We start from the raw sequence: 22014 nt of genomic DNA on the forward strand, positions 1-22014 counted from the left end.
CAAAACAATAATTCATAAAGATCTACGCCCCCTTATGTTCATGGCAGCCCAATTTACAATAGCCAGGATATGGAAACAACCTAATGCCCATCAGTAGATGATTGGATAAAGAAGTTATGGTTCACTTATACAATGGAATATTACTCGGTCATTAAAAAAATGAAATCCTACCACTTGCAATGACATGGATGAACCTAGAGGTTATTATGCTGAGTGAAATAAGTCACACAGAGAAAAATAAATACCATATGATTTCATTTATATGCAGAATCTAAGAAACAAAAAGAAAAAACTAATCAAAAACAGACTCAGAAATATAGAGGACAATCTGGTGATGACCAGAGGGGAGGGAGTTTAGGGGGCTGGGAGAATGAGGTGAAGGGTTAAAGAAGTATAAATTAGTAGCTGATAGATGGTTACAGGGGTGTGGAGCACAGCATAGAGCACAGAAGTTAGTATTAATATAATGGCTAGATGTAAAGCCAGAGGAGAAAAAGTAGTTAGGGGGATCATTTTATAAACTATATAAATGTCTAGCCAATGTAGTGGATACTTGAAATCAATAATAAAATAAAATTTAAATAAAAGAAAAACATGTGAACACAATAAGTTCCTTCTGCAAATAAAATAATAAAATAAAATAATAAAATAAATTTAAAATGTTTTCCTTCAGTCAGAGAATTACCTTTAATTAAAAGAAAACAAGCCAATTGCTAGCACTATATAATACTATTATAGATTGAGTCACGTGGAATGGCCATTTTTGTAAGTAAAAAATGATCCAAAACTGATATGTCCATATGGTTTGACCTCTATACTCTTCATTTATCCATAATATTATAATTTGTCAATATTTAGAGTATTTCAACCTATGGAACTAAAGATAGAACTTGCCTACCACTAATGAGCTTGAAACTAATTTTCATGTAATATGAAAACTTGATTCTACTCAATTATATAAGGTAGTTTTAAAGTATTGTGTTTTCCTGGAATTCAATATTAAAAAAAAAAAACTGTTTTACAGCCCACCAAAAATGTAATATTTTTATTTTAATATATTTTTCACATTTCTTTAAAAAAAGAGAAATAAAAAAGAAAAATAATTTTACCTTTGCCTCCCTTACAGTGAATCGCTACGATGTTTTCATCATCTTGAGCCATCCATTTGCTTACTTCTTTGGAAAATTCCAACATCTCACTAATTTCAAATGTAAGATTTTTAGTTGAATTAAAATACTTCCAAAAAATCAAGAACAATGTATTTAGCCCCTTTCTGACTGCTAACTTAGTATAAAATTTACCTCAGAGAGGGGACATTGTGATCATCAATCATGATTCGATGAACCCTATGATGGAAGTACTTAGGATCATAAGATCTTTCACCTAAAATAAAAGAAACATAGGTCATATCTCTATACCTAATAAACACAGTAAATGTCAATGTTATAAATAAGTTATACTTTTCTGTTACAAAGTCCTTATTCACTTTTAAAAGGAGTGTTCCGATTGGTTCCTGCTACACTAAAAGAAACTTAAGGCTCTCAAAAATGTAATAACAGTAGTGGTTTGTCCAACTTGAGTAAACTAAGCCAAACTTATTTTGATTTATTTAATAGGCCTTACTTTTAATTTTCTAGCAGGCTACTCATTGCATTATGGTAGAGTAGTTAGAAACCACAGAGCAGAAGCAAATGTGACCAATAGAAATGATTACCTCCTGCAAGCAACTATTCAATATTTAGGAAGGTGAAAAATCAAGAGAGACATAGTGGTAAGCTGGAATACGATCTATTTTCTATAGAGTTTTGTTTTATTTTCATATAGGGCCTTGTTCTCCTCACACCCCACTCCTGGTGGGTTAGAAAATGCATTTGTTGAATTGTCTGTCTTCAAAACAAAACCTGGTGGGAAAAACAGAAGTATTTTCCTAAACCTAATATCACTAGAGTAGACTTTTCCTAAAATGGCTCCACCTCCACTCTAGCCTCCTGCGCTCCTCACAGGGCATTTTGTGCTGGTGAGCTACCTTTTCCTACCAAGTAAGGCCAATGCGAAGTGAAGATTTTATTAACTCACTTCCCCCTACCACCAAATATTTATGATTGAATGAAATGTAAAAAGTGAATCATCATCTTCTATGCAATGATCTGTTTTCTATCTATAGTAGGAAAATATCTAGTCAAGTACATACTGCATAGATTGTAGACTTGATAGTGGTTTTGATGTTTGGTATCCAGGAACCGTACAACTTCCTAAGAAAGATGGATACATACCTTACATATATCCACATGATGTGAACACAGTCTACTTTCTAGAAATAACCTAAAACGGTTATTACCTAGATTTAGGGAATATGAGGTTATGTACATTCCAAGTCATATCTAACCCACTAATGGTTTTCAAATAACTCACACAGTTGTACTTGACTTCCCTGATTGGCATCTACTATAAATACACATTGCTTAAGAAAATTAGATGGTTAGCTAGTTTAAGTAAATTTGTTCCAAATCATTAATTCACAATAATATATGGATCTTATGTAGGCCTGTCTAATTCTGATTAGATATGCCTTTTACAATCTAGATATTACAATCTGCCTAAGCATTATTTAAATAAATAAATGTAAGGAATATATGGTATGATTGTGTGTATATGCATAATAGAAAAAGATAAACCCATTATATCAAATTTTAGATAAGTGGTGGCAATATGGAAACTTTTTTCACTTATCTGTGTGTGTGTGTGTGTGTGTTTGTATGTACATGTATACATATATACATATAATGTGTATATATGTGTAACTTTTAAAATAACAGTGAATATTATTTAAAATATGGTTACTATCATCACATTAATACATTTCCAACAAACTTATCCTTCTGAAACACACACACACACACACACACACACACATGTGCCTCTATGTAACAATAAAAATGACTATAAAGTTCAAATATTGATTAGTGTAGTACCCTCAGAGCAATGTTTAATGGCTTACTTAATATACGAAAAAGAAAAATTAAGGTATCAAAGTGATCAATTTTTTAAATTGGTTATCCCTGTCAAGAGGAAATACTAAGTCAAAAAGATAAACATTTTGAGCCTGCATAGTACTGGGGGAGGGAGAATAAACAGTCTTATATACATCAAAAATTCATGAAGTCCTTTACACCAAAATAAAATCCAGATGGTTTGAGAAATCAAATATTAAAAAAACACAAATATCTCTAAGAAATTTAAGCGAACATTAGTCAGTTCTTTGGATGAGGAAGAACTAAGTATTAAATCAATGGAAGAGCAACAGATGTAGTTTTGACTTCATAAAAGTTTGAAATTTCTATTTTAAAAATGCCGCAGTATAACAAACAAATAACAGGGGAGAATATTTTTCAATAAAATTGAATGAGTGGGGACTATGCCTAGTATAATCTATAAACTGGTTATACTAGTATAAATTAATAACTCATTAACAATAATTTAAGTTGTACTCCCTTACCCTATAGATAAATGAGCCAAAGACATAAATAAATTTACAAAAGAGAAAATCAAACTGGCTAACAACCTACATAGAGAAATTGTCACCCTACCAAAAAAGAAGTCAAAATAACAATGAAATGTCATTTTCACCCATGAAATTAGCCCTTTCCTTTTTAATGAGAAAATTCAGTGCTGGTAAACATGGCATGAAAAGAAAACCTTTTCCTTATCATACAATCTCTTGGATTTGGCAATATAAACTAAGAAACCTTAAAATATTCATACTTTTAACTAGAGAATTTCACTCCTAGGCATCTATTCAGAAAAAGCTTTGTGCCTTTGTGCCTTTATGCCTTCTTTGCTGTGTTATTGGTAATAGTGACACCGAAATACCCAACATTAGAGATTAATTACAGCACTAATGAAATATCATGCAATCATTAGAATACTGTTCTGAAAACTTCATTCTCTCAACAAGTGAATATTTCCCAGTGGTTAATTTATGTACAGCCTTCTTTAGTATCCCCACATATAATGATAGTCAGTATTTGCTTTTTCCTGGGAAAATTAATGTACATGAAATGTTAAACTTCAGGACTGTTAAAATCACCTTCATATTTCTCTAAATGTCTAAAAAATGATCTTAAGGATTTGAATTTTCTCTATGAGTCCATCCTTGACTCAATATGTAGGCAATTTACTTTTGTGTTTTCTGATCTAAATAGTTTACCTGAAGACTCCGAGTACCTTTTATTCAAATGAGCTGAACAGAGAATAAAGCACCTAGAGAAAACTTCAATTCTGCTAAGAAACTACATTTTTGGAGTCACAACCTGTCACCAGATAGACAGTTTCTGTCCTTAACCAGAATTTTAAAAAATTCAATTATATACCAAGGCCGAAAGCTAGAAGATAACTAAGAATATTTTTAGGACTCTAGGTAATTATATAGTGCCTCATTTTTCTCAGTAACTAAGCCTTCACAAATGGGCTTACTAAGTTTACAATTCCTGAAGCTCCTGTAAGACTGCCCACTGATTTCTTAACAAACTTTTCAGGCCAGAAGGGATTGGGATGAAATATCCAAAGTGATGAAAGGCAAGGACCTACAACCAAGATTACTCTACCCAGCAAGGCTATCATTTAGAATCGAAGGATAAATAAAGAGCTTCCTAAACCAACCAAAATAAAAAATAAAAAAGCTTAAGGAGTTCATCACTACTAACATTAAAGAAATGTTAAAAGGACTTCTTTAAAAGGAAAAAGAAAAAAGAAGATAAAAATATGAATAATAAAATGACAATTACTATAAATCTATCAACAATTATTTTAAGTGGAAATGGAAATGCTCCAGTCCAAAGATAGGGTAGCTGGTTGAATAAGAAAACAAGACCCTTACATATGCTGCCTACAAGAAAGTTACTTCAGATCAAAAGATACAGACATACTAAAAATAAAGGGATGGAAAAGGATTTTTCATGAAAATGGAAACAAATAAACAAAAAGCTGGGGTAGCAATACTTACATCAGACAAAAAAGACTTTAAAACAAAGGCTTTAACAAGAGACAAAGAAGGAGCCAGTAACTCCACTTCTGGGAATTTATCGAAGCAAACTTGAAACACTACTTTGAAGAAGCATGTGCATCTATATGTTCATTCCAGCATTATTTACAATGGCCGAGATGTGGAAGCAACCTGGCTGTCAATTGATGGGGAACAAATAAAGAATAAGTGGTACATGTATAAAATGGAATATTACTCAGTCATAAAAAAATGAAATCTTACCATTTGCAACGACATGGAGGAACCTAGAGAATATTACACTAAGTGAAACAGGTTAGAAAAAGAAAATTAAAACCATACCATTTCACGTATATGTGGAATCTAAGAAACAAAATAAACAAACAAAACAGAAACAAACTCATAAGTGCAGAGAACAAATTGATGGTTGCCAGATGAAAAGAAGGCTGGGTTGGTAATAAATAGGAAGATATTAAGAAGTATAGATTGGCAGTTCCAAAATAGTCGTGGGGATGTAAAGTATAGCATAAGGAATATAGTCAATAATATTGAAATAAGTATGTATGGTATCAGATGGGTGATCACTTTGTAAGTTATATAAATGTCTAATCATTATGTTGTATGCCTAAAACTAATATAATAACATATAATAATATTGTATGTCAACTGTAATTAAAAAATTAAAATTATTTTTTAAAAATTTAAAAACTCTTAGCAAAGTTAAAATAAAATGAAACTTTCTTAATCTAGTACAGGATAGCTACCAAAAGCTTCTAAAAGAAATCACTCTAATAGTACAATATTGAACTTTCCCACCTAAGTTTGGGAACAAGGCAAGGATGTCCACTCTTACCCCTTCTACTCAACATTAAAGTGGAGATACTAGATAATTTGATAAAGAAAAAGAATAAAAGAAATGTTTTAAAAAATGGAAAGAATGTAATAACTTTACATGATTGTATATATAAAGAAATATCAAGAAAACTACTAATTAATTATTAAAATGACTGTAAATTTATGAAGGGTGCTGTTTGTATATGCAAAAATCAGTGATGTTCACATGTATCAGCAACGAATAATTAGAAAATGAAGTTTTCAAAATATAATTTAAAATAGTGTTAAAACCTATCAAATAGCAATAAAACTAACAAAAGATATACGTAGCTCATCCAGTGAAAACATTGCTAAAGAAATTAAAGAAGATCTAAATAGATGGAAAGTCTCAATATTAAACTATACACTGAATATCATTCAAATTAAAATAACAGTGGAGTATGTTTATATATGTGGAAATAGATAATCTGATTCTAAAATTATATGGAAATTCTAAGGACCTAGGAAAGCCACGATAGTTTTAAAGAAGAAGTAAAGGAGCTTCTGGGCTGGTGAGTAGGTGAAAGTGTTAGGAGAAAGCATGGAAACTTTGTGCCTCTTCCCCCATACGTTGTCCTATGCATCTCCTCTATCTGGCTATTCCTGAGTTGTATCATTTTATAATAAACTGGTAATCTAATCATCAGATAGGGAAGTGAACAAATAAAGTCCGAAGCTGAGAATGAATTCCAGAGAGGAAATCAGAGAAACTGAACAAAAGAGAAAATCAAAAGAGAGAGTAACAGAAAATGATTTCTGACTATGAAGTGGGTACTTGATGGCACAATTCACTGATATAGAAAAGAGAAGAGAAATTATTCACAGTGGGTTGCTCTGGTGTTTTAGTCTTAAGGGCAAAACATTTGAAACAAGGCAATGTCCATCAATATGAAAAATAATAACCAAGTTGTGGTATATACATATAATAAAATATAACTCAGCAATAAAAAGGAACAAAAATACTGATATATGCAAAAATATGAATGATTCTGTAAATAACATTTTGAGCAGAAGCCAGACACAAAAAAATACATACTTTATTACATTTGTATTAACTTCAAGAATCAGCAGAAATATTCCAAAGAGGTAGAAATTAAAATAATGCTTGCTTTTGGTTGAGAGGAAAATTGACTGGAAAGGAACATCAGTGAACTTCCCAGGATGCTAAAAATATTTTACATTTTAATTTCAGTGTTAATATGGGTGTATAAGTTTGTCAAATCTCATCAAACTGTACTTTTCTGTGTATTTAGCTGCATATAACAGTAGAAATATATTTAAATAAAAGAGATAAAATATAATTTTAAAAATAACAATGAAAACTAGGTAGCAAGATAACAAATTTATTCTGAATCCTGGAATCCAAATCCTTGTATAGAGAAATCTGATAAACCATTGTTTTAAAATATAAAAAATATAAGTACAGCTACACCCACTGTCCTCTGGATGCCATCTGCTTGGAGTATCATTTTCCACCCTTTCACTTTGAGTCAATATTTGTTCTTGCAGCTGATGTGTGTCTCTTAAATGCAGCATATAGCTAGGTTTTGTTTTTTGATCCAATCTGCTACTCTGTGCCTGTTTTTTGTGAGTTCAGTCCATTTACATTTAGGGTAGTTATTGATATATGAGGTTTTTTATAGCCATTTTATCTTTTGTTTTCTGGTAACTTGGTATCTCTATTGTTTCTTTGCCTTTGTGTTTCTGTCTGTTATTTTAGTTTAGTGGTATTCTACGACTGTTTTCCTCCCTAGTCTCTTTTTTATGTTATATGTCTTAGTTCTGGATTTTTTTGTGTGTGATTACCATTACGTTTATGTAAAAGAAAGTTCCACATATACAGAAGTCCTTTTTCTTCTGCATGTATCTTATCTCCATCTCCCTTTGCAAGTTCAGACCTTTACCCTTAACTCTTTTCTGTTTTTGTTGTCAAAAATTATCCCTATTTATGCTGCAAGTTCATTACTGAGTTGTGGTAGGTATTGTCTTTTTCTCTTTTTAAAATGTCCCTTACCCCCTTTAGCCATTATGTAATATTTAAGCGTATAATACTGTATTCTGACTAAGGCTTGCAAATTCTTGCTTCTATCTGTTAGTCATCTTACTCATAGTTTTGTATCTTATTGTCTTTTAATTTTAGGTAGAATAACCCCCTTCAGTATTTCCTATAATGTAGGCCTTGTGGTAGAAAATTCCCTCAGCTCCTGCATGTCTGAAGGTCTTTATTTCTCCTTAATATCTAAAAGATACCTTTGCTGGATATATTATTTTTGGCTTATAATTTCTCCCTTTCAATAGTTTGAATATTTGATTCTACTCCCTCCTAGCTTGTAGAGTTTCTGCTAAAAAAAAATCCAATGATAATTTAATGAAATTTCCTTTGCAACAAAAAGTATAAAATACCTAAGAATAAATTTAACAAAGCATGTAAAGGACCTATACAGTGAAAACTACAAGACATTATTAAAAGAAATAGAGGAAAACACAAAGAAATGGAAAGATAGCCCATGTTCATGGACTGGAAGAATCGACATAATTTAAATAGCCATATTACCCAAAGCAATATAGCGATTCAATGCAATCCCCATCAAAATCTAATGGCATTTTTAAAAATAGAGCAAAAAAATTCAGATTTTTATGGAAGTACCAAAGACCCTGAATAGCCAAAGTAATCCTGAGAAAAAAGAACAAGCCTGGAGGTATTACACTACCTGATTTCAAATTACATTACAAAGCCACAATAATCAAAACAGCATGGTATTAGCAGAAAAACAGAAACGCAGACCAATGGATCAGAACTGAGAGTCTAGAAATAAACCCCCATATATATGGACAAATGATTTTCTACAAAGGAGCCAAAAACAAACAATGGAGAAAGGAAAGCCTCTTCAATACATGATGCTGGGAGAATTGGAGAGCAACATGCAAAAGAATGAAACTAGACTGCTATCTTGTCACTATACACCAAAATTAATTCAGAATAGATCAAAGACCTAAATATAAGGCCAGAAGCAAAAATAAAAGAATGGGACTGTATCAAACTAAAAAGCTGCAAAGAGGCAACCGACAGAATGGAAGAAGATATTTGCAAACAATGCCTCTGATAAGGGGCTAATCTCCAAAATATATAGAGAACTCATACAACTCAACAATAAAAAACAAAAAATCCAATTAAAAAATGGGCAGAGGATCCTAATAGACACTTATCCCAAGAATGCATACAAATGACCAACAGACATATGAAAAGATGCTCAACTTCGCTATCTACCAGGGAAATGCAAATCAAAACCACAGTGAGATAGCACCTCCCACCTGTAAGCACGGCTATTATCAACAGGACAAGTAATAAAAGTGTTGGAGAGGTTATGGGAAAAAAGAACCCACATGTACTGCTGGTGGGAATATAAATTGGTACAACCATTATGGAAAGTAGTATGGAGGTTCCTCAAAAAATTAAGAATAGAATTACCATATGACCCAGCAATCCCTCCTCTAGGTATTTACCCAAAACACTTGAAACATTTATCTGTAAAGATATATGCACCGCAATGTTCATGGCGGCATTATTCAGTGGCTAAGACATGGAAACAACTGAAACATCCTTCCAAAGATGATTGGATAAAGATATGGTGCATATATACAATGGAATATTACGCAGCCATAAGAAAAGATGAAATACTGACATTTGTGACAACACAGATAGCCCTTGAGATTATTATGCTAAGCAAAATAAGTCAGCCATAAAGAAATTGAGAGCTATATAACACTCCTATGTGTGTTATAAAACTGAAAGCAATAAACGAACAAAACGAACAAAAACTCAAAGACACAGACAACTATTTAGTGGCTACCAGAGGGAAAGGAATGAGGGATGATAAGGGAAAAGGGGATCAAATATATGATGAAGAAAGGAAATTTGACTTTGGGTAGTGAACATACAATGTAATATACATATGATGTATTATTGAATGGTACTCTTGAAACCAATACAATTTTATTAACTGATGTCACCCCAATAAATTTCATTTTTAAAAACTTAAAATTTTTTTAAAATAAAATATAAAAAATAAAATAAAGAAGAAATACAAAGTTGGAGGATTTATACACAAGTTCTTAAAACTTACTATAAAGCCATAATAATTAATATAGTGTAGTTTGGGCTCAAGTATAGACAATAGATAATGGAACAGAAGAGAGAATTGAGAAACAGATTTATACATATATATTCACTTTATTTACAACAAATACATCTTTGCAATTCAGTAGAGAAAAGGATACTCTTTACAATAAATGGTACAGGAGAAATTGGATAGCAATATTAAAAACACGAATCCTGACACCTTCTTTACATCTTTACAACAATTAATTGGAGGTCAAATTAATTACAACATGAAAGCATTCACATAATGCTATCTAGTCAGCAGGGATGCAAGGATGGTTTAATACTCACAGAACAATTAATGTGAAATATCACATCAACAGAACCAAGATAAAAATTATATTATCATCTCAATAGATGTATAAAAGGCATTCAAAAAAATTTCAACATCTATTAAGGATGAAAACTCAGCAAAGTGGGTATAGAAAGAACTTACCTCAATATTATAAAGGCTACATATGAAAAGCCCACAACTAATATCATACGCAATGATAAAAAGCTAAAAGCTTTTCCTCTAGATCAGAAACAAGACAAGGATGTCCATGTTCACCACTATTATTCAATATAGGATTGAAAGCTCTAGCCACAGCAACTAGACAAGAAATATAAATGAAAAGCATCCAAATATGAAAGAAGTAAAACTGTTACTATTTGCAGATGACATGATACTATGTATAGAAAACCCTAAAGACTCCACCAGAAAACTATTAGAATTAATAAGTACAGTAAAGCTGTAGAATCTAGAATTGATATACAGAAATCTGTTGCATTTCTATGCACCAATATTGAAACCAGAAGGAGAAATTAAGCAAACAATCCCATTTACAATTGCATCAAAAAAAATTATCTAGGAATAAATTTAACCCAGCAGGTAAAAGACTTGTACTTGGAAAACAAGTAAGCATTGGTGAAAGAAATTGAAGAGGACAGGAATAAATGGAAGGATATACCGTGCTGATGGATTAGAAGGACTAATAGTATTAAAATGTCCAGGCACACATGAACCCAGAGGGTATTACTCTTTTTTTTTTTTAATTCATTCCCCCACCCCACTTCCACCCCTGACCTACAGATGTTGCCATTTCCCCTTAAGAACTGGATCTCTGAAGGCAGGTTGTCTCCTCCCACATGCTTGTGGCACACACCCTGGGCCTGGCACACTTGGGATAAGGGCAGTGGCTCCACTGGGGCTCAAACTCAGGACCTTCTGCATGTAAAGCAGACATGCTAACCGCTGCTCAATGAAACTGCCCCAAGAGGGTATTATTCTAAGTAAAATAAGTCAGAGAAAGTTAAATACTGTATAATTTCACTTACACATGGATCGAAAAACACAAAACAAATTAACAAACAAAACAAAATGAAAACAGATTCATGGAAGCAAAGATCAGACTGATGGTTGCCAGAGGGAAGAAGGGTGAGGGATGAATGAAAACGAGTAGGGGACGATGCTCAATAATATTGTGATAAGTTTTCACAGTGACAGATGCTTACTAGACTAAGTATGGTGATCACATCAAAATGTATATGTTAAATCACAATATTGTACACCTGAATCTAATATAATTTTACATAGTAACTATATTTTAATTTAAAAAAGAACAATTTTTATTACATATAACTATGTGATTTATATATGTAATTGCATATTACATAATATAACAATATAATATATATTATATAAAATTGTACAAATATTCTAAGGGAGAGATGTGGTATTTTTGTTTCTATAAGAGATGAGTACATATTACACATGAAATATATATTTATTAACAGAATAATATATATTTACATACTATATATAATTTATATGTAATTATACAGTTGACTTTTGAACAATTTACATACAGCTAAATATCCACGTGTAACTTTTGAGTCCCCCAAAACTTAATTACTAATAGTGTACTGTTGACTAGAAGTTTTATCAATATCATAAATAGTCAATGACACATATTTTATATGTTATATGTATTACATACTGTATTCTTACAATAAAGTAAGCTGGAGAAAAGAAAACATTATTTAAAAAATCATAAGGAAGAGAAAATACACTTACAGTATTTACTGAAAAAGACTTGCATATAAGTGGACCAGTGCAGTTCAAACATATGTTGTTCAAGGGCCAACCATATATATATGATTATATATTATGTAATACAACATATATAAGATAATTATATGTATACTATTCTAAGAAGGAAATATATTATTCAAATATATTATATTAATACATTACATATAATATATAATTATATATAGTTACATATATTTATTATATATTATTATATAACTATATATTATATATAATTATATATATATTATTCTAAGAGGGAAATGCTATATTTTTCTGTTTCTGTAAGAGATAAATACAGTGGATATTTTTTCTATTGCTAATTATTCATTCATTTCTCTCAAAGCGGTTTCTTGTTGTCTGAGTAATTTAAAATCTGTGAAACCATGGAAACCTTAAATCTGTTGAAATATCAGGTTAAACACATTCCAAGATTTGCTCAAATTAAAATTCTTTTGTATACTTTTGTAGTGCTTGAGAAAGACTTCATTATTTATGAAAAAACATGTTTTATCTTGCAAATGGTATTTAAATATTAGCTTACTATCTTATAGAATGAATATTTATGAAGTTGACATGAAACCATCTCAGAAGAAGTGGCAGGTTCATTGACCTTTTATTTGCTTTTCTGAACATTTCTGAATATCACACATTTCTTTCTAATATATTCTAAAGTATGCAAATGTCAATGGTATGAAACACCACTGTACTGGAAGAATTAGTATAATACTTTAGTAATGTACTTGAGCTAAATAACTGAAGATTTAGGAACACATAAAAACCACAATAATTTATATGATGTTTTGAAGTGAATTAAATAATTTTAAACTAGATTCTTTAACAGTATTTTATTTTTATATCAACACAGTGTAATGATTACTCTAAACTCAGTATTTTCAAATTCACATATTTAAAGTCATGTAAACTGTACAACTTTCCTGTCAAAAATACTGGCTGCCAAATTTATGTCTTTTTTTCAGCTGTACCTGATATTTAGAATTTTAAAATTTCTGTAAAGTAGGATTGTAGATTGCAATGTGTTCACTGCCTTTGTGAAGTGGTATATACTTGTATAATTTCTGTATTAAATAAATTAATTTCAAAGGTAAAATTATATTTACTATGAAATTTCAGTTAAAAGTCATTATTTAATACACAGAACCTAAAACAGTATGCCTCCACTATAATTTAAGATCTCAACCTAGAACACATATTTACTTAAAGAATTCCCACTCCTTTCCCCTATGATAAGACTACAAAAAAAAAAAATAGCCACAGTTTGTTTCACTTCCTGCCATCAAGAAATGAAGTTTTTTCTACTTTTTGAATCTGGACTAGATTGTAATTTGCTTTCTTCAATAGAAAGAGGTGAAAGCCTCATTATGCTAGTTTTGAGCTTGGGCCTTTAGGAGCTCTAAATTCTTTTGCTTGCTGCTTACGGAATTCTTGCCACTGCCATGATGTGGACAAGCCTAAACTAGCCTCTTGGAGAATGAAACATCACAAGGAGCCATCCAGCCAATCCTCAGATGCCTAGTAGCTGCCCACAGATAGGTGAATTAGCTTAGCTGAGATTAAATGAGTCTGTCCCCAGTCAGCAGAACCACCCAGGCAAGCCCAACTCAAATTTATGAGCTAAGTAAATAGTTGCTGCTAGAAGTCACTAATTTTTTTGGGTAGTTTGTAATACAGCAAAAGCTAATTGATGTGGTACATATACACAATGGAATATTACTCATCCATAAGAAAAGATGAAATATTGCCATTTACAACATAGATGAATTTTAAGATTATCAGGTTAGGCAAAATAGTTAGACAGAAAAAGTTGAGAACCATATGATTTTACTCATATGTGAGATATAAAACTGAAAGCAACAAATGAACAAGACAAAAACTCACTGACATAGATAACATTTTAGGGGTTACCACAGGGAAACAGGGGAGGGAGGAGGTAGAGGGGATCAAATATATGGTAATAAAAGGAAATTTAACTTTGGGTGGTGAACACACAATGAAATATACATATGATGTATTATCAAATTGTACACTTGAAATCTATATAATTTTACTAACCAATGTCGCCCTAATAAATTTAATTTAAAAATTTTTGAAGCTAATTAATATCAATACAATTATAATTTTTTACCTGAAAGAGTACATTTTCAGGAGAATACTTCCATCTTTGGGCCAGTATTAAACTTATGACTCAATAGACTATGTTTACTGAGAAATATGAACATTTGTAAGATAAATATTCTTACCTTAATAGGATTCCTATAGAAAGACTGTTTTCCAGAAGAAGGGAATGACATGGCAATAATACGTTCTGGAAGTCAAAATAGTCACTATTACAAATGTCATTATAGATGTCAATATATGAGAACTTCATTTACATAGAATTAGACTCTTTTTTCATAGAAAGAAAACTTTTAGGATTGAGAGTGACAGAAAGAAAAGTTAACTACCCTTCAGGATAACCAAGATAACATATTAAATTATCCAATACAATGGCCATTAAACTCACATGGTATTCCCAGCTCAGTTGGTTCCCACCATATGCAACAGATTTGTGGTGACCTCAATCTGAAGCTCCCCCTATGGTGAGAATTTATATCTCATTTAAACACCAAAGGAAAAAGAGATCTGGGCTCCAGTGAGATGATGGGAACTTCCAGGATGGTTTCCAGTGTTACTGACTCAGAAACCTGAGATCTACAAAGCCATGACCTTATTTTATGGGGTTCTAGGAAAAGAACAGGTTTTTCTGTGATCCTTGGGATCCAGGATAATTACTAGAACTCAATAAATCCTAAACCAAACAAATGGAATCAGCTGAAAATCCATTCCACTTTCTCTTCTATAACCAAGTAGTCCTGACTTGAGGTGACAATGGAAAAAATTGTCAGGGCTAAACTATGTGTGTGTCACACTGCCATAGTGGCATATCTGTTCGTAGATAAAGAATGCTTTGAACATGGCTTAGACAAGTCAAGAACAAAAATAAATGCATAATTACTTATACACAAGAAAAACGTGAAGTTAATATTTTAAGTAAAGTAACAGATAAACAACACAAACCAGTAACATAAGTGAGGTCTAAATCAAATCCACCTTTCTTGTATCGCCGTTTGTTTCCTGAAACCTGTGCATTTAAAATAATCATTAATTCGCAAAACATAAATCAAATTAAAAATAAACATTGCATAAATATCTACAACGCTTGCCAGTATTTCCCAAAATACATTTTTCTGAAGCATAAACATGTTTTTGCCCACTTACCATCCTTCTGGTCAGCTTTTCAAGACGTTTTTTTTGATAAGCCAGATGAAAAATTCTTATCAGAATGATAAGTCGAAATAAAATTGTCAACCTAACAATAAATTGAAAAGATCCATTTTTTTTTTTGAGAAACAAGATTTTGTCAATATGAAGTAAGAGGAGTGGCTCCTAACCAGGGGCAATTTTGCACATACCCCCCACCCGTCAAGCCTCCCCCCCATCCACTTAGGGGGCATTTGACAATGTTTGGAGATGTTTTTGGTTGTGTAATAGACTTTTATAATATGTGGTTCTTTTGTGGTTTACGATGAGTATTTTTAAATTTTTTTTCCCATCAATACAAACTGAGGGTTCTTGTTCACATTTTTTATTCCCATCAGTAACAGAGGTTCACTACAGCTGCTAACACACATCAGGCAGGCAGCAGACTGATATAATTCCCAAGTGTGCTAGCTAGTGTCTCGCCTACCATCAGAAAGAAACACAATGGCAGAGAACTATGGTTTGGACTAGTGCTTCTCTAACTTGAGTGTGCATACTGATTCAATAAGTCTAGAATGGGCCCTGAGGTATTTTTCTTCTTGCATTTTTAGTAATCTCTTAGATGATGCTGAGATACCAGTCAGAGGACTCCATTGGCTTCAGTTATTTTCAGATAACTCCAAAAGGCTATCAAGTTTCATAGGGACCTGAATTGAATTCCTGGGAAGCTGAAGTGTGGAAAGAAGCAAACTATTTGACTAATGAATAAGCCTAGTGAGCCACAAAACATCTATATCCCAGTACACATTTGCTCTCTTTTTCTCATTGCCAGAGTAGGAAGAGGAAAAGGAAAAAAAGCCATCAGTGTCTCACGTACATTTTAGTTTCTTGATCCCTAACCATTCTAACTTCGCCTCAGCTTTCTTCATTGCAAATACACTACACTGCAAACTCTACCTCTGTGTTGTTATCCATGTCACTTAGTTTTCTGTTACATATGCTTTTTCAGAGAATCATCATTGGAGTCACTCAAATTTTGCATATGCTTAAACCAATATAATCTTGGTGATAGGAAAAACGTAGTAATTTCATGCATAAGAATTTGTGGTTGAAATTCAAACTGCAATTTAGTGAGAATTTAAAAATGTAGAAAAGTTAAAGTTAATACAAGTGGCAAAGTCTCCAGTTTCTACTTTGGGTGTTCCATCTTCTTCATTCAATTAAAGGTACTTAGTGTGTACACTCTTTACTGGTCCCACTAATCCTTTAGTTTCCAAATATGTGAAAATTTATCTAAATATTTAATTTTCAAGCAGCTATTTGACATTGAAACAGCACATTCAGTGTTATAAAGATTACACAGAATGAAAGCCAAAGAAAATGTTTAAGAGAAGTGAATCATATGTTTCTTACCTGGGGATATCTTTAAGAAACCCAAAGTCATAAAAAATATAAATGATATTAACTAATAGTGTCACCACAATTATGAAAGCATCTAATAAGTTAAGCGTATCAGAAAAATAGAGTTGTATCCTGTAATATAAAACAAAATATAAGTAAGTTTATGCTTCCCAAAGAAGAGATAAGGATATTTTAAGAACACAAATTATTTAACTCTTCTCCATGAAGAGTTCTACTTCAATGGATTACTTAAAATTCATTTACTAAACTAGACTAAGGAGAAAATATTTATATTCATTATTTTATACATACATACATATTACAAAAGCAACTTAATTATAGTATGAGATATAACTAAACCATCGAACAAGAGGCAAGCATTGTCTTCACATAGGTGGGAGAGAAAAGTGGGGTGTTGGGCAGTACTATTGGGCAATGAAAGCTGAGCATGACACAGCCTTAGAGAAACTGGAGCTATAGAGAATGTAGAAGATGAGCTGGTGAGAGGGAGGGGGGTCCATTACTTTGGCCTGCAAACTTATCATCTGATTTTACACCGACAGTAAAATCCCAATGGGCTGGTATGAATTTCCCTGAGCAAAGCTTAACTTCTATCCATTGTACCTTTCTCCCCAATACTGGCTCCTTCAGCCATGGGCACTTGTGCTCCAAGGAAAGCTTTTTCCAATTTTTGGGTTGCCCCTTACGAGCTCTGAGTTAACTGAATAAAGTGAGGCCAGAAAATTTAGTCCCTGACTCCCACAGCAATCCAGCTCCAAGTCTTAGCTCACTCCATGCACTTTCTTAGAAAGCCAGTGAACAGAGAAGATCTGCTGCTCCTTTGCTGATGGTATGAGCCTGCCTCAGGTATCTTCTGGTCCTTAACAAAAGTTTTTATCTAACTTACCTATTACCTAGTATTTAATATACTGTCAGCTTTTATTTGGATTTGATTCGTTATGGAAGTGTTAATATTTATACAAGTATTTCACACACATGTTCCTCTTAAAAATGTGCATGTAGACACATAAACTGCCTGGCCCCATTTTGCAAACCCTTTAAGCTTTAATTTTGAAAAAATTATCTAGAACACATTGTCAAAGACTAGAATGACAGTTGCAATAATGATATTAAAGCCCAATCTAGTAGAAAGTGAGATTTAGATTGTTGTTTCTCTTACATACCATGCTTCCAAGAAAATTATTTTGATAAAGAAGGACACATTTGGTTGAGTTGACTGGTAATCATTTTAGGATGCTTCTCATAGCAGTACAAAATATCTTTATATGTTTGTATAAAAAAAAAACAAACTTACCTTTCTATAAAAATTTGAAGAAGAACATCCATTAAAAAAAATAAAGCAATAGATAAAGAAATCAAATGATATGCCAAAGGAATATGTATTGTGTTATCAGTGACAAGTAGGGCTGTAATGATGAGGGAAACATCCACAAAGACCAGCAACATTCCAAATAGTCTACAAGCAAGTAAATAAATAAATAAATAGATAGATAGATAGATAGATAGATAGATAGATAGATAGATAAATAAATAACTAGAATAAAAATAAAGTGATTTTCACCTTTATAGTGACAACATTTAGGCCAATGATCTGATAACAAAATGTCATTATTTAGGATTAAACTCTGCAGTGGTAGGGAGAACTGCATTGCCTTAGAATCTGAAAAACTTACTCAGTTTTCACCCAAAAGAAGCAGTTGTTAGGGAAACAAAATTTCCACCAAACCACTTCACGTTATTGTGAACTTTTATCATAGACCTATCAGACTAATACTCTAAAATAGAATAGACAAGCTGAATTAAAACTACATATCTCTGCTTATAAACTCTTCTTAAAATTTGTGAATTTTATAAGGGGCTTTTAAAATATTTCTCTTAATAAATAAAACCTCATTAATCTAGATAATTTTTAAGAATTTGGTAATAAAAACCAAGCAAAAGTATGACTAAAATATGCCCTTAAAGGATCGCTTTGGCCAATATGATTTTTTTATTGGTGAGATTTTACATATTAAAAAATGTTTCTAGAACAGTGCTCGGTACATGAGAAGAAATTCAATTTCATAAACACATACATGATTGAATTCTAAAGTGTCTCCTAATCTTTTCTCTTATATATTCTAAAGACATTCTCCATAAATTGATTATACTACTTATATAACCTATGAAGATAAATTAGTCTTAAAAGTACTTTTTTACAATTGCAACAAAAATAAAATGTATATATTTAAAAGGAAGCAAGTATATTGTGTGAATTTGTATTACAGTATGAATCTTACTATAATGTCTAGAAGAAGCCTACATAGAATGCTTCCAGAATTAAGAAGCAATTTTATGCAAATAGGTATTTTATACTTTATTTATGGAATTTTAAAATGCATACTTCACTTTTACTTTCGCAGATAGCAAAAACATATTAAATGTGTTACTATTAGACTTAAGTAAATGCCATTTTTTCACAATACTTAATGTGCAGCTGAAACTAAAATTCCAAGATAAATTGTATTAAATGGGGCATAGAGACTATTTAGCAATACATTGACAGTGGAAATGTTTTTTCCCCCTTAAAAATCCTTACTCATTAAAAAATATTGCTATTAAGTTTTATACATATTTATCTCCTTTTCAAGGGTCTCACATACCTGTATGTAACGGATGATAGAATTAAGTACACAAGTCTCTTAATTTTGAAGCTGCAAAAAGAATTAAAAATCAAATTTCTTCTAATATATGATATGATTTTAACAAATAAACAAAGGCCTTTATAAATATAATTTTTAAAAAATTTTCAGGAGTTTCATAACAAAAGGCTTTTTACTAATAACTAAATTTTTCACCTGTCTGCTTCACGACTGTTTTTACTTTAATATGTGGATGTTTAGCAACACTAACTTGGGGTCATCAACTAAAGCAAAATAGCATGGATTTCATTAACCAATGTAACCATAATAATAAAACATAAAAAAGGAAAAAAATTAAGAAATAAGTAATCTGTACTATAAAAAAAAATAGCATGGAAACAGAGGAGAGTGGTAGAAGAGCTCTGTGTTCCAGCTCTCCCATTAATGAGCTGTCAGATCCTGGACAAGTCAAGTCATCCACAGCAATAAAATAAGAGATTTCAGGAATGGGTAGGGAGGGAGTAAATGACACTCTTGTCTTGTAATATTCCCTCTTGAAACAAGACACTCCATGAATATGATAATTAAACATTAAGTTGAAAGTCACATGATATCACTTATATGTGGGATATAAACCTAAAAGCAACAAATGAACAGGACAAGCAGAGACTCATGGACATGGACAATAGACTAGTGCTTACCAGAGGGTAGTTCGTGGGGGAGGAGGGAAGATGTAACCAGGGTAAAGGGGATCAAATATATGGTACTGAAGAAAACTGATGACACAATAGAATATATAGATGTCAAATTATAATGTACATCTGAAAATTGTATAATTGTATTAACCAATGTTACCCCAATAAACTTAAAAATAATACCAATGACATTTTTCAGAGACCTAGAACAAATAATCCTAAAATTTATATGGAACCATAAAAAACCCCAAGTAGCCCTGGCAATCTTGAGAGAGAGGAACAAAGTTGGAGGGATCACACTATCTGATATCAAACTATACTATAAGGCTACAGTAAGCAAAATAGCATAGTACTCCCTAAAAACAGAAAAATTGATCAATGAAACAGAATAGAGAGCCCAGAAAAAAAATCCACACCTATTGCTCACTTAATATTTGACAAAAGAGGTAAGAATATACAATGGGGCAAAGATAGTCTCTTCAATAAATAGTGTTGGGAAAACTGGACAGATACATGTAAAATAAATAAAGAAACTGGATCACCTTCTTACACCATATACAAGAACAGACTCAAAATGGATTAAATACTTAAATGTGAGACCCAAAACCATAAAACTTCTAGAAGAAAACATAGGCAGTAAACTCTCTGATATTACTAACAGGAATTTCTTTTTGGACATACCTCCATGAGCAAGGGAAACAAAAGAAAAAATAAACAAATGGGACCACATCAAACTAAAAAGTTTTTGTACAATGAAGGAAACCATCAACAAAACAACAAGACAACTGATTGAATGGGAGAAGATATTTGCTAATGATACGTCTGATAAGAAGTTAATATTCAAAATATATATAAAAACTCATACAACTCAACAGCAAAACAAACAAACAAACAATCTAATTAAAAAAACGGGCAGAAGACCTGAACAGATACTTCTCCAGAGAGGAAATACAGATGGTCAATAGACATATGAAAAGATGCTCAAGGTCACTAATCATCAGAGAAATGCAAATTAAAACCACAATGAGATATCACCTGACACCTGTCAGAATGGCTATCATCAATAAATCAAAGAATGACAAGTGTTGGTGAAGATGCGGAGAAAAGGGAACCCTCATACATTGTTGGTGGGATTGCAAATTGGCACAGCCCCTATAGAAAACAGTATGGAGGTTTCTCAAAAAATTAAAAATGGATATACCTTTTGACCCAGCAATTGCACTTCTGGGTATTTATCCAAAGAAAACGAAAACAATAATTCGTAAAGATCTATGCACCCCAATATTCATGGCAGCACAATTTACAATAGCCAAGATATGGAAGCAACATAAATGCCCATGAACAGATGACTAGATAAAGAAATTATGGTTCATATATACAATGGAATATTACTCAGCCATTTTTAAAAAAATGAAATCCTAACATTTGCAACAACATGGATGGACCTAGACATTGCTATGCTGAGTGAAATAAGTCAGACAAAGATATGATTTCACTTATATCTGGAATATAAAAAACAAAAACAAACTAATCAAAACCAGACTCACAAATAGTGGACTATTTGGTAATGGACAGAAGGGAGGGAGGTCGGAGGGCTGGGAGAATGGAGCGAAGGGTTAAAGAAGTACAAATTAGTAGTTGATAGATGGTCACAGGTATGGGAAGTATGGCATAGGAAATGCAGTTAGCATCAATATATTGGCTAGGTGGAAAACCAGAGGAGAGAAGGAGCAATTAGGGGGATCATTTTCTAAACTATTAAATGTATAACCAATGCAGTGTATACTTTAAACTAATTTAAATAAATAAATAAATATTTTTTAAAAAATACTTATTATAAAGTTAAAAAATCAAGACAGTGTGGTATAGAAGATATAACAGACACATAGAACAGTAGAACAGAATAGAGTCTA

At 31.9% G+C, this 22014-nt stretch overlaps 1 protein-coding gene across 1 annotated transcript in view; it reads right to left on the reverse strand.

Annotated features, from left to right (window-relative positions):
- LOC107497775 (phosphatidylinositol 3,4,5-trisphosphate 3-phosphatase TPTE2-like) overlaps positions 1-19468 on the reverse strand; it is a 63451-nt gene extending 43983 nt beyond the window's left edge. The window contains exons 1-9 of the mRNA XM_036228518.1: positions 19428-19468; positions 18080-18241; positions 16777-16896; positions 15382-15472; positions 15181-15244; positions 14364-14428; positions 2192-2252; positions 1302-1383; positions 1110-1198 (exon numbers count right to left, since the gene is read on the reverse strand). Coding sequence (XP_036084411.1) covers positions 1110-1198; positions 1302-1383; positions 2192-2252; positions 14364-14428; positions 15181-15244; positions 15382-15472; positions 16777-16896; positions 18080-18231 — 724 coding nt within the window. The 5' untranslated portion in view covers positions 18232-18241; positions 19428-19468. The remainder of the gene's footprint in view (positions 1-1109; positions 1199-1301; positions 1384-2191; positions 2253-14363; positions 14429-15180; positions 15245-15381; positions 15473-16776; positions 16897-18079; positions 18242-19427) is intronic.
- Positions 19469-22014: the final 2546 nt, after the last annotated feature.

This window comes from Rousettus aegyptiacus, unplaced genomic scaffold, assembly GCF_014176215.1.
Source record: "Rousettus aegyptiacus isolate mRouAeg1 unplaced genomic scaffold, mRouAeg1.p scaffold_m13_p_11, whole genome shotgun sequence".
NCBI classification, from domain to species: domain Eukaryota; kingdom Metazoa; phylum Chordata; class Mammalia; order Chiroptera; family Pteropodidae; genus Rousettus; species Rousettus aegyptiacus.